Source organism: Apiospora marii (genome assembly GCF_038362585.1).
Source record: "Apiospora marii strain CBS 49790 chromosome Unknown utg000009l_segment0_segment0, whole genome shotgun sequence".
Lineage (NCBI taxonomy): Eukaryota > Fungi > Ascomycota > Sordariomycetes > Amphisphaeriales > Apiosporaceae > Apiospora > Apiospora marii.
In genome coordinates, this window is record NW_027117381.1 from 895595 (window position 1) to 909711 (window position 14117).

Below are 14117 nucleotides of genomic sequence, written 5' to 3' on the forward strand. Positions count from 1 at the left end.
GCCACTTTATTTACCGTTGCACTTTTTCGAACCGTTGTTACGCTCAATAAAACATTGTCCAATCACGTCCTCCATGATTATTTGCTCAAGGGTCGATCCCTGTGTCCTGTTGACACTGGGTGTATCCCCTGCTTAACCTCCCAACTTTAGCATCGCATGGCATCCTCTTGGAAAGGTTAGCGGCCATGCATCCCAAATCTGTCCTGGTACCGACGCTACTTTTCCAGCCAAACCGTGCCTACCATGTAGCAGTAGACTGGGCACAAGTCCGGGCTCTCGCCATTAACAAGCACGCACTGAAAACCCCACGCGAGCATCCGCAGTTGCACAACACCTGAAGTTGTCGTACGACCCTATCTTTGAAGCCTTCCAGAAACGGAAGTCGCTTCAGGTCCCTATCAAGCATGCTCTCCTATCCAATCGCGGCATTGGGCCTCACGCTGGTCCCGGATTCTCAGCCGTCGAATGATCACTACACGGCACGAAAGCGGAGCAGGTTTGCGCGCTTTTTGGGAAGCAGAATGGCACCTTCACTGGTGGAAGCACCTCGTCATTGCTTCTGCTCTAGCGAAATCACTACTTTCGACGGGCCATTCACTGCTCCTATGGTAGACCCTCCCGTAAGCTGATCTGCATGCCATCGTAAAGCTAACGGTTGGCGAAGGCTGTTCCGAAGGCGTTGCGCCCAGAACTCATTTGCTTACAAGGGTCTTAAGGCCATGTCAACCAAATCAACTGCTACATTGCCCTTTACCAGCACCAGTCCATTCGGTCAATTGGCGATGTGATAGGTCTTGCTCGCGTCCCAATGTTGCAATTGGACCATGCCCTGCTTGTTCTCGCCCAGCTGCCGGGGTTCCCTGATAGGCATGCGATCGCCCAATCAGACGGCGATCTACAGGGTCCCCAAAACTATCCGACGCGTTGGATGGCTGCTAGCTCCTCCCAGCCCATGACAAGTAGGAATGACTCCATCTCTGGAGCCGGGGATCTTATCAACCGAGGAGGAGGTCATGGTCGACATGCATACGGCAAGGGTATCCTCTGCGACTTATGCATCCAATTATTACGAGATATTGGCCCGAACCTTGTTCAAGTTCTATCTCGTGCCTGGCATGATGCGCCGCCGAATTGGAGTTGTCGTACATATGCCCAGTCCGTGTCACTCCTTACCCTCTAGTGTAGAGGATGGGAGTCATGTTCCCTCACCCGAAAAGTTGAGGTTCACTGCTTCGTCGTGTTCCGTTATTGTTTGCGACGCGAAACCATTGGGTATGACTGGATAGAGGCTCGCCTCAACGTGTTGAAAAGGAACGGCACAACGCAAAGCTGGCAAGCTACACACGCAAAAGCAAGTAATCCACGGCATTTGGCGTTGAGTGATGACGATCGTCAGCCATGAGCTGGGCCCTTCGCTCTAACGGTTATATAGACGTTTGACCTCATCGATAGTGCCTTCAGAGACGATCGCACTTCAGATTTCTCCCGGTTCGTTACCCAATGTTCCACCTGTCACCTCCCCAAACTGTCTAGATAGTACCGACAATTCGCGAAACGGACCGACGAAGCTGACTAGCACCAGCACCCCTTACGCGGTGGCTTACATGCAGCCCTCTCTATCACGACCATCTTGACACCTGGTTGCGACCGCTCGCACACGACTTGAGAGGTCTTGAATGCACTGATATATCGGCCTTCATCGAGACATGTTGTCGCCATAATACTTCTTAGGGGAGTAACAGCGATATCCGAACACGACCTGAGGCCCGGCAAAACTTCGACAAAGTATAATATTTGGAAGGTTAGAGCGCAGGGCGAGCATATCACTCTTTCACTGCCCTCTCATTCCGATATCCACAGGCTCGACTCGGGCTATCGGGCAATCATTCCCGGAATATTAAGGTTCTAAATAAGGCGACCGATCCCTGAACAACCCCGTCCCGCCCCTGGCACCAACTCGGTGCACTGCAACCCGACATGTCGGGAAGAAGCGCCTACGCACGAAAGATCAAAGAAACAAAGGCCACCGAAAGGGGTGGTACATCCTCTCGGGGAAGCGCAAAATCGGCTGGTAGCACTAGAAGCTCCGAACGTGATGATGCCACCATTAGCGACTACCCCTTACCCCAAGGAACCGGGTATGGCACCACCAATGCTAGGTTCCTGAAGTTCTCGGAGCCCATTCGTGAGGCAGATCCGATGCGCCGCGAGCTCACCAACTTCAGCAACCAAAGCACCGGTAGTCAACATAGTGGAGGCTCTGGAGGCAGACGCGACGGCATCTCCTCTAACCTGGGATACCAAGACCCTAGCCATGATTACGCATATGCGAGGCCGAGAAAGCCCAACATCAAGACAGAGGATGTATCGGGGATTGAGAGATCCGGTCTGCGCAATGTGATAGACAAGCGAAGTGACGGCGTACGCAAAGGCCTTTCGAAGGCGTTCGGCTTTGGCAAGAAGTCAAGGAAAGGAGAAGACCTCCGACCACAGTCTTCGGCTACAATACGACCAGGCCAAGAGCCAATGGATAGTCCCAACTCGAGCGAAGTACCTCCTTTACCTAACCAGAGCCCCGGCGCCACGTGGGAGTCTGACTCGGGATTCATGTCACCCCCACCGTCAGCTTCACTGCCGTCGCTGCCACCAGCAGGGGCAACACCCGCGACCAAACGGTGGATAGGGGCTGGTAGGCCATTTCAGCGTTGGAACAAGCTGCGCAAGGATCCCGAACTGTGGGATCCCAACGGGGACGTGCTCGTGTTCTTTAGTCATAGGGGACAGAGTCCTAGAGCCAATCCGTCTTTCCGACTTTCTTCGCACATAATTGAAGCTACAGAGTCGAGGTTCCTCGTCACCCTTCTTCGAGAAGGGTCCACCGACGAAGATATTCACATGCTGCCATCCCCAACCGGGGCTCCTCCGATGCTGCAGAGCCATGGCATGAGCGGGAACCAAATGCGCACGGGTTACGGCATGGGCCGCAATGGTCAACCGACGCCACCCATGTCAGAAGATGCTAGTCTTGCCGATGCAGATGGGCAGATCTCGTATGAGATGTACTTCCCCACCCCCTCCAATATGAGCAGATTGGATGCGCACCGTCATGCCATTACCACTCGCAACGTGTTTGCCCTCCTTTATCATGCTTCGCTAGTCGGGATCTCGCTGCATCAGGCTCTTTCTGACCTACACGATCGGCTTGACGCGTACATGCCCCCCGAAGCTGACAATGTGGGAACTATACTCAATTACCTATCAGCTCGCGGAATCGATGACGCTCGTAACGACCCCGAGACGGCAGTTTCTCTTCTTGCCTGGTCCGAGATGCCGGAAGTTAGGTGGGAAGAGGGCTGGCGAGAAGCCTTTCTCCACAGTGCTGGCATGTACTCTCGGCTCGAAAGCTGTGCCGACTTCAAACACATCACCCCAATCACTCGCGCTTTGTTGGAGCGAGCGTGCCTGGAGTGCCAGCTTCGTGTACAGGCAGCAGAGGAGCGGCTGAGCGACTTTGCGTACGGTGATGCCTGGCCTTCTTCCGGTTCCGTCACCACTGGCCCAGCGAGAGCTGCAGCAGACCGGCTCCAGAAGTTCATCAAGGACCATTACACATCACTCTACGGTCGCTGGCCGCCGCCCGCCTCTGGAGCAATGACGGCCGATGGCGAAGAAGTTTGGCTTACCAGGAGAGTTGCGCAAACTCTCCAGAAAGACTTTGGTGCATTGTACGACTACCTCGTCAATCGAGACATCATCTGGGACGAGTCAGAAACCCGAAGCAGCCGGAAATGGATGATGGTGTCGGAGAGTGGCAACATGGCATTTGACCCAGACACGGCGGATCTGCCACTCACGGACATGCTGATCGAGTGGGACAACCGATCGCGATTTCCACATATACCTCATCCATATCCGCTCGTACCCGAGTCTATTGCCCCAACGGCGCAGACTGCAAACGTCGCCAAGACCAAGAAGGGGGATAAGGACAAAGACAAGAACAACCGCGGGGGCGACGAGCGCATCCTGGAGCGCCGCGTTCAGCTCGCCTACACCGAGGCCACCAACATCTACATCCTGGGCTCGGACCTGATCCCGTCGCCCTTGGTTGACGGCTTCGTCAAGTTCGAGAAGGGGGACCAGGTTGGCGCCGTCGACCCGTCGCTAGCGCGCCGCGGCCGCTGGGTTCTAATATATGCCATCCTACAGACCTTGGCCTCGGTTTCTGTCGACTCGCCCAATGTCCGGTACCGTGACGATGTTGCCTACCATCTGTCGCCGCGCCTCAAGGGGACCAAGACCCCTCCCTGGAAAGGCATCGCGTCACCCGCCACCGAGGCTGCTCACGAGCTCTCGTACTGCTGGCTCGCGCCTCGCGACTGGAATGGTGGGTCGGCGGGCACCGAGTCCGATGCTTCTGTCACGTCGGGTGGGGATACTGGCCAAAGCCCTATGACGAGGATGATGCGCGCTCAGGTTCGAGGGCAACAAGCACAAATCATGCAAGGGAGCGGGAACAGGAGGCAGCAACAGCGTAACTTCTCTCGGAACCCGCATCACGATTTCCCTTCCCCACCACTGAGCAATTCCGCGACAACGGCGAGTCGTGGGGGGTCTGGCTGGCATACTGCATCTTCGACGGCCACGCGCAGTAACTGGTCCTCCAACACGTCGGTCGACGGGCCGCCGACCACGTGGGGCGGCTCCTCGGCCATGAGCGCCGTGTCCGACGACGACTACTACTACCGCGAACGGGCGGGATCGGGCGGCGGCGCTCGCACGCCATCTTCTGCATATGGGGGCAGCTGCAGGGAATACTATGGTAATCGCGCGATGGGGCCGCCAACTATACCATTGCCGCCCCCGCCACAGAGCCGCGACGGCAACAAAAGCGTCCGCAGCTACGCTACGTTTGGTGTTCCGCCTTCGAAGGCCGGGCGCATCGACGAGAGCGAGTTTGACTCGGCGACGAGCAGCAGCGGCGATGCAATGACGGCAACGGCGGCGGCGGCAGGATGGCCTAGTCGCGGTCAGAGTATACGGGCTGGCGGCAATGGTATGGGCAATGGCTCTAATGGAAAACATATTCCGCCGATGCCGCTGCCCCTGAGCGCGAGCGTCACGGGGAACGGCGGGTTTTTGAACCTTGAGGATAGCCCGCCGCATCGCTCGCCGGGTCGCAGCCCGCGGAGGAATTACCGCAAGCCGCTGGAGTTGGGGAGGAGCGGGGGCGGCGGTGATGGTGGTGGGGGGAGTAGTTCGGATGGGCTGAGCCCGATTATTCGGGATTTCGATTTTATGGATGTGATTGATGATCATGCGCCTTGATGGGGAGGCGGAAGTCATTGAAGAACGGGGTTTCGGAAAAGTCATTGGAAGTTCCTTGGGTGGCTGGATGTGCGATCTGTAAACCACCGCCACAAACATTTGCTAGGATAACAGGATCCATTTACCGTTTATGCTTTCAATACATGTATGGATTAATTACTGCTATCATCTTGTATCCAATTCATGTCAAAATGCACTCATCTTATTCCTGGATATGCTGCAAGGTCGCCCTGTAGAGGGGCCCAAGAATACACGTGTAGTTAGTTGCATGAATGTTTCATTATCCCATAGTGCAAGCGCACTATTACCTTCAATCTACAAGCTATCATCGAACTTCGCTCATGAGAGTCCGACATCTACGAATTTCAGAAGTCTCCAGAAGCTGCATCTAGTAACTATGCCTCGCCCGCTTAAGCCTACCCTGCTTGTCCCCATCGTTGTCGTCCTCGCCGGAGCTACTACTCCTGCTCGAGGCAAGAGGGCTCGTGGACTCTCCCTGCAGCTCCGCCTCGAGGTGCTCCGGCAGCCTCTCCCTCTCCGGATCGCACTTCCGCTTGTGGCTCTCGACGCGCGATACCTGGGCCGCCGGGAAGTTGATCCTGACGAACTCCCACGGGGCGCCTCTGTGAACGTTGTGCCTGAGATCCAGCAGCGTACGGGCCCGTTCTAGCCGTGCCTGGCCTTCTTCACCTCCTGGGGCCTTGGAAGAATTAGAAGAGGAGAGGAGGTGCTCACTGCAAGTGAACGGCATCAGCCGCGCCGGCCTCGACCACGACACATCCAGCGCCCCGTACCCGAACAACTCCCCATCCTCCTCGCGCGGGAAGCGGTTAAACCGGTAGAGGTACTCCCGCCGGCTGCGCGCCCGCGGCAGCAGCTCGCGCACGACCCAGGCCACGGGCGGGAGCTCGTCGTACCCGTAACTGCCGTCGGCGCGCTCGTCGCAGATGCGGAGGTGCGGGTTTTCCGTCATGCCCTCCCACTCGAACATCTGCAGCGCCCGGATCAGGTCCTGGTCGTAGGGCCCCGCTTGCGGGTCGCCCGGGACGGCGCCGGGGCTGCGGCCGGTGTTGGCGTCTTGGACGCGGATGCGGTTGGCGCGGCTGTCGCTTTGGTTCCCGTTGTTGGGGTTGTGGGGGTTTGTTTGGCGGTCGCCCCAGGCGGGGAGGAGGTCGACGTGCGTCGTGGCGAGCTCGCGCAGGATGGTGCCGAGCGCCGCGACGTCCTCCCATTCCTCGGGCAACGCGTCCTGCGGGTCGCTGTCCCAGGCGCGCGGCCGGATTCTCTCGACGGGGTCGCCTTCGATGTACGCCCGGCCGAACCCGCCGAGCCGTATGTCGGGGAAGGCCTCGGTTTCCCCGCCGCAGGGCCTGGGGCCCCCGGGCTCGGGCATCTTGTAATGCACCGAGACGTTTCGCGCGAAGAGGTCGCGGTGGTAGACGGTTTGCCCCTCCTTTGCGCTCGGGCCGTTCTCTTCTTCTTCGCCGCTCGAGTCGGACGCCGCGTATTCTTCGTAGTCGTTGTCAAAGGGGCTGGCGGAGTGGTAGTACAGATGGGCCAGCGCCGTGCACAGCTGCTCGCAGACGTGCCAGATGAAGTGCTCGGGGACGCGGCGGCGGCGGGCGCGGAAGGCGTCGCGGAGGTCGGCGAGGGTGCCGCCGTTGCCGTGCTCGAAGTAGAGGGAGTAGACGGGGTTGCCCTCTGAGGAGTAGCCCAGATTCTGCCAGAAGTGGAGTTTGGTGAAGCAGTCTTTGTCGGCGGGCAGGACGACTTCGAAGTCGCGGTTCCGGCGCTCGTGTTCTTCTTTCCGTTTTCCGGTCAGGGTGGTATCGTCGTTGTCGCCGTCGTCGTCGTCGTCGTCGCCGCCGTTACCCGTCATACTCCCGGATACGCGGATATCACCCTCCTCCTCACCCTCCTCCTCCCCCGGCATCCAGTCATCCTCGTCCCCGCCATAGTCCGTCTCCACATCCTCCTTACTAGACTGCGTCCAATCCGTCACGACCGACGCATCCGAGTCCTCGGGCCTCCACCACCCGGGCTCGTCCGACCGATCCGGAACCGGCAGATTCTGCGGATCCCCCTTGTATCCCGTCGCAAACACCCTCCCACCCTCCGCGGGCGCCGTCGACACCTTGAGCTCCGGCGGGCGGGGCCCTACGAAGTCCTTCCCGCCGCCCTCGAGCAGCTTATTGACATACAGCCTCCCGTTTCCGAGGGACTGGACCACGAACTCCTTGGGCGAGCGGGCCTCGACCAGCAGGAAACCCTCGGCGTGCAGCTTCTCCCCGTGGCTCCACTGGCGGCCGCGCCCGGCGTTGTGGTAGGGGAGGTGGACGCCGATGTCGCTGTACGGGGTGCCGCCCATGGTGCTGCTGCTATGCGAACCGTCTCTGGATTTCTCGAGGGCTGGATTTGTCTGGATTCTGTTCTCATATTCCGGCGCTAGATGTTCCACCAGAACCTTCCCTTGGCTCGTTATAGAAATCATTGCAAATTCGTTTCCTTGGAGATTAACTTCCTTCCGGCGTGGGCAATTGGGCAAGTAGACGGCTGGCCATTACAAGTAGGGAAATCTAAGGCCGCCTGAATTCGGGACAAAGGCGTGCGTGCTTAGAACGGATACGGATAGCTAAGCCACGACAAAGGAATGAGGAAGGGATCTTGGTTCCAGTTTATTTCATAATGAGCTGTTCAGATAACCTATTCGAATGACGGGCATTGTCGTATCTCAGAATAAGTCCATGGTTTTAGGGGTTTGTTGTTAGCTGGCTTCGCCCTTCGCATGACACTCATTCTCTCAACCCCGCGACGACATAATCTTTTACGACGCGTATTTTTATCAATCACAGATAACCGGATACTGAAATGAAACCGGGCTTTTCGAATAAGTTTTGTTATCCACGTCTTGGTATGGCCTTACGGATGTTAGAAGAGTGCAGCTCAGCGTTGTGAATTATGTATATTCATTACAATCTGATACAATGAGCGTACCTTTCAAGGAACGAGTGACCCCCACCCCAATTGCAAAACCAACCCCCTCCCTCAGAAGCCCCAATGCTTGCACCACTGCCCCATCAGCCCCGGCGTCACCGCCCGACTCTCCCGCATCGTCGGGCTCTGCCCCACCGTGCGCTTCATGTCCAGCACCGTCGACGCCACGCCCCCCTGCGCCATCGCCCGGTACGAGTCCAGCAGCTTGAGGCCGGGGTTCTTGCCCAGGTTGCTCGTCGCCTCGTTCTGCGTCTTCTCGAGCCGGCGGATCCACTCCTCGAAGCTCACCGCCTCGGGGAGGCGCTCCTGGCCGTAGAAGTCGAGCACGGCCTGCGACAGCTTCTTCCACGACGTCGTCGACGGGTTGGCCCCGTGGTAGTAGCCGCTGATGCTGAGCGGCGTGACCTGCTGCGTGATGCCGTCCACCTCGAGCACGAGGTTGGCGATGCGCTCGACGGGCGTCCAGTCCAAGCGGTCCACGGCGCCGCCCAGGTCTGTAGGCAGCGCTTTCAGGTACAAGCTGCTGGCCACGATGCTGGGCAGCCACTCGTGGCGGTTCCACACGCCTGCGTCCCGCTCGGGCCCCGCGATCTGGGCCACCCGAATTGACGCGGCCGGGAAGTCGCCCTTCATGGACGCGTCCTCGAGCACCAGGCTCGCCACCATCTTGCTGGCCCCGTACCCGCCTTGGGCGAAGCTCATGTCCTCGAATCTCCTTTCGGGGACGGAGTCGCTCTGCCCCTTCCATCCGTCGACCGTGCCGACCGACGAGACAAAGACAATGGCCACTCGTCTCTTGGCCGAGGCCGCGAAGTCGGCCCAGTGGCGCACGCCGCGGATGTGCGGCTCGAACGAATTGACCGGCATGTTGAAATTGACCGGCCACGCATTCAGCACCACGCGGTCGGTCTCCTGGAGCAGCCGGTTATAAACCTCCTCGTTGAGACCGAGCTTCGGCTGCGACGCATCGATCTTGAGGAACTCGACCTTGTCAACGTACGATGCGTCCAGGCCGCGCTCCTTCATGGCCGCCGCCTGTTTCTCGGCCCCACCGTCGTCGGGTCGGTTAAGGCAAATGATCTTGCGCACGCGCGGGCTGTGAGCCATGATGTCAAGCATGTACGAGCCGAGCATGCCCGTAGATCCAGTCAGGAGGACGGTCTGGTCCTTGTCAGAAGCTTCGGGCCTGGTGAAGGCCATAGAAGCCTGTGAGAATTTGGCGTTAGTGGGACTCTTTTAGATTATATATATGAACAGAAGGGGGAGGGGTATTGGTGTTACTAACCCTGATCAAGTTCTGCGTGTACTTGTCCCAAAGTGCCTTCATGTCTCGCTGATGCTGCTCCTCGGGACTCGCCGCGCCATTCACGCCGTTAGACCCACCTACCTCCACGACGTTGCGCATGATGTAGCGGGAAAGCATCCGCGGGGAGGGGTTGCTGTATACTACGCGGGTGGTCAAGGCCGAGGCGGCGACATCATGATCCAAGGCAACTGCGAGGCCGGCGCGGAGGAGGCGGGAGGCCTTGATCACCTGCATGGAGTCGATACCTTGATCCGTCATCAGTCAGCAAGGCGCTCAATCAATACATCACTTATTCTTAAGCCATCCAAATATGCAAACACGCGTACCTGCTGAGAAGAAGTCGGTATCCGGCTCGAGCCTGGCGGCCCCCACGTGGGACCGGAACATCTCGGCAATCGAGCCTGCGAGGGTATCTTCCGAGTCAATGTCCAAATGAGGGGCGCTGGCGTTTGATGCTTGCTCGGCCTTCTCGTACAGGCGGTCGACCTCGTCCTTGTAAAGCTTGACCGTGACGGCTCGCTGGATCGTCCCCTTGCCCGCCCGCAGAAACGGCTTGTCCGGGCTGGCCACCATGATGTGGTCCCGGTCGATACGGCCGTGGGCGACCGACTGCTTGTTGGCCTGCTCCACTCGGGCCCAGACGCTTTCGAGGAGCCTGTGGCGTTCCTCGTCGCTCTTGGGCTGCGTGACCGGTTCGAGAATCAGGGCGGGCTGGAAGCGCATGGCGCCCACGACCAGCACACCCTTGACTTGCGGGTGATCCTATTAGGAGAAGAGGCGTTGTCAGTGCCGGTGCTAAGTCAACAACAGAATAAGTCACTGCTCACCTCTACGATGCCCTCGATGGTGACGGGATTTAATTTCTCCCCGTTGGAGAAGACGATGATGTCGTCAGCTCGCCCGCGGTGGAGCCAATGATGCGGCAGTTTGGGATGAGGCGAGTACAGGTCCTTGGTCGAGACCTCTTTCTCGTCAGGGAACGTGTAGAAGAAGCCTTGTATGTGAGCGGCGGGATCCTTGTCCTTTCGCACGAAAACCAGTTCGTAGACGTCCTCGTCTTCGCCCGTCTGCTTCCGCCACTCGATGCCGCAAAGGTTTGGGTTCATGATGAACCAATGCCACATCTTGCGGTCCTCGACCCAGTAAAGAGGCCATATGCTGCATTCGGTGGCAGCGATAACGTTGACTAAGCGCGCTCCCGCCTTGACGAGCCGATCGCCCGCCTCTTGAACCAGGTTACCTGTGATAAGTCGTTAGTTTAACACATTCATGCTGACGGTCCAAGTGGGGTACGAACCGCCTCCAAACGCTACAGCAAAGAGCTTCGCCAGCGCCTTCATCGCCTCATCGTTTAGGCTCATGTCCTCCAGAATGGCTGGAGGCAGAACTGCGGCCTCAACATCGACGTATTTCAAGGACTCGACGACGAGGTCACCAGAAAGGGGGCGATCGGCGATGCCAAGAGCTATTGGCACACCGTAGTACACAGAAAACCAGAAAGCCATGTACAGACCCGCCGCGTGAAATAGTGGCACTAGGTTCCATTACGTTAGCTGGGTGGACTCGAGGTATCCAATGTCGAGCAGCATCGAATGAGCGACTTACTTGTACATAAATGTCGCTTGGCCCCATTGACGAACGTATGCCAGAGGGGCTTCTTTCCTTCCCATTCGGGGGCCTCCTTCCAGGCATCGGCCAGAGCAAACATGCCTTGCCTGACGACGATGGGCTTCGGCAGACCAGTACTGCCGCTGGTGTGGAGGACGCACATGGGCTCCCACTCGGCGTCCTTGAAGGTCTTGTCGTAAGGGAAGTGTGGCGCTGGCTTCTCATCCAGCCAATCATCAAGCGGGGCTACTTGGAAAGGTTTCATGCCCTTTCGTTCGTCCAGCAGTGGTTGGGCGGTGCTGGTGTGGGACTCTGGGAAGGCAATGAGATTGCAGTCTGTCTTCTCAAACAGGTTCAACTGGGCCTCCTGCGAATTCCGCGGAGAGATGAACAGGACCTGGTATCCGGTCTTGATGGTCGCGACCAGGAGAATCAGGTAGCGCGCATCATTGGGCCCAATGTAGGCAATGGTGGGAAATTTTCCCGGAGTTGCCTGACCGCATCGTTCAATGAGCTTATGACAGCATCTGTTGATGGCATTGGCAAACTGCTGAAAGGTGACAGTTCGCCAGCCATCCTTGGGGTCGGACGAGACTGGAATCTGGGCCCATTCTCGCTGAGGCTCTCGACGAGCAAGATCATCAATGATGTGGGGTATGAGGCGATTGCCGCTGGGGGTTTTGGCGGGTTTCTTGATCGAAGCACTTCCGTTGGTCTGCTTGCAAGCCATAACAGTAACAGTAGGTGGTTTGTGTACGAGGTAAGAGATATAGGAGTAGTAGAGGATAAAGGGTTTGTTGGTGTTTTGAGTATGGTTTCGAGACCCCAGCGGTGCGGAATTGAAAGGATGACATGCTTTGATATTTATGTCTGTCCTTTCTCTTCGGATGGAAACGCTCTCATGGCGCCGGTGACGTTAGCTTCGGCATTGTTGCGAGGCGATGTGACAGCCCGCTCCTTCCGTGGTGGTAGTTCATCTGAAGATCGTCCATGCTTAGTAGGCGCCAGTCAGGACCGGCCCGTAGGCTTCGGAATAATATAATAGACGATATCGTATTATACCGTTTTAGTGTATTTTACCGGTGATATCGTATAATATTTATATTAAACGGTATTTATAATTAAACGTCGATTAAGGATATAATAAGTATATAATATTAATATATATATATTTAAAAATATATAAATTAAATATCTTTAAAAAAAGATTATAAATTATATTAAAATATAACGTTTTATTATATTTAATTTTTTAACATTATTATTTTATTATCGATAAACTTTATATAATAAAAGGTTGGCTTTTTATATTAATAAAATTATTTAAATAAATATATATTTATTTTAATAAAGATTTATTTCGTCTTATGAAAGATATTAATTTACTATTTATATTAAAAAGAAAATTTATATAAAATTTATTACTTTTTATATGATAAATTAAATTAAATAAACATATAAATTAATTAATTATATAATAATAGATTAATAATAAATTAATAATAATATATTTATTATTAAAACATTATTTATTAATTCTAATTCTTTTATTACTTATTCATTAATATTTTAATATTATTTATTTTATTATTTTATTATAATAAATTTTCAAATAACGATTAAAAATTAATATAATTTCGTTTTTTATATTTATATAACTTTGTCTTAATTTTATAAAAATATAATATTTATTATTAAAATTATAAAAACATTAATCGTTATTTCTCTTAATTTTTATTTTTATTTTTATTTTTATTAAATAATAAAGACGGAATATAAATATAAAGTTTTTTTTTCTATTTTTAAAATATTATATTATTAATAATTTTAATAATATTAAAATATTTCAATTTTAATAAATTAATAAATTCAATAAAATACTTCGACTTTAAAATATTATAATATATAATTAATAGAATAATTTCTTTAAAATTATTAAAAACATCGTTTATAAATATATTTAATATAACGTTAGTATTAAAATTTAAATAATTATATATATATTTACTAATATATAAAAAATTAAAATTAAATAATAAATAATAATATATATATATAATAAAAAAAAGAAATAGATTATAAATTTTAAAAACTATTTATTATAAAAATTTATATTTATTTTCGAAAAAAAAATTTAAAAATTTATATAAAATCGATATTTATATATATTAATTTTAAGAATTTAATTATTTAATATAAATAATTTCTAATAAATTCTAAATTTATATAATATAAATAAAACATTCCTTTTTTAATAATTAAATATAATATTATTATAAACCCCGGGTTTATTTTAAATTCTATATTATAAGGAATAATAAATAATTATAATTAAAAGCTATAATAGAAAAAAAGTTTAATATTTATTATTTATTATCGTTAAATGTCATGGTCCGATTCCAGCTGTTGGTGCGATACCAGCTGCTAGCCAGCCAGCTACTGGTGCGATGCCAGTTCAGGGGTATATCGTACGGGATACGGGGGGCTCTCTCGAACGAGAGAGCACTGTAGCCTTTTGGGGTGTTGGGCGACTGGTAACCCCGCAGCCAGCCGTGACATTAAAGGTTTAATTCTTTTAATTTTATTATTTAAAATATTTATTTATTTTAATATAAAGCTATTATTAATTTATATTATTATTTATTTATTTTATATTATTTATATTAATTATATATAATATATATTAAAAAATTAAATAAATAATAACGTTATATTATATATATTTATAAAAAGCGTTTTTAATAATTTTAAAAAAGTTATTTTATTAATTATATATTATAAAGTTTTAAAATTAAAATATTTTATTAAATTTATTGATTTATTAGAATTAAAATACTTTAATATTATTAAAACCGTTAATAATATAATATTTTATAAATCGAAA

General features: G+C 52.1%; 3 protein-coding genes across 3 annotated transcripts; 1 reads left to right on the plus strand and 2 right to left on the minus strand.

The window, feature by feature from the left end:
* Nucleotides 1-1977: 1977 nt before the first annotated feature.
* On the plus strand, nucleotides 1978-5325 carry PG985_011781 (uncharacterized protein; the record flags this gene model as incomplete). Its single annotated transcript, XM_066831548.1, has 1 exon — nucleotides 1978-5325. The coding sequence occupies one exon, from the start codon at nucleotides 1978-1980 to the stop codon at nucleotides 5323-5325; it is 3348 nt and encodes a 1115-aa protein (XP_066679598.1).
* Nucleotides 5326-5713: 388 nt separating this feature from the next.
* On the minus strand, nucleotides 5714-7693 carry PG985_011782 (uncharacterized protein; the record flags this gene model as incomplete). The annotated part of the gene is made up of 1 exon (XM_066831549.1): nucleotides 5714-7693. One exon carries the CDS (start codon nucleotides 7691-7693, stop codon nucleotides 5714-5716), a length of 1980 nt encoding a protein of 659 aa, XP_066679599.1.
* Nucleotides 7694-8370: 677 nt separating this feature from the next.
* Nucleotides 8371-11963, minus strand: PG985_011783 (thioester reductase domain-containing protein; the record flags this gene model as incomplete). The annotated part of the gene is made up of 6 exons (XM_066831550.1): nucleotides 8371-9525; nucleotides 9605-9870; nucleotides 9952-10387; nucleotides 10453-10865; nucleotides 10923-11159; nucleotides 11231-11963. The coding sequence occupies 6 exons, from the start codon at nucleotides 11961-11963 to the stop codon at nucleotides 8371-8373; spliced, it is 3240 nt and encodes a 1079-aa protein (XP_066679600.1).
* Between the last annotated feature and the right edge of the window lie 2154 nt (nucleotides 11964-14117).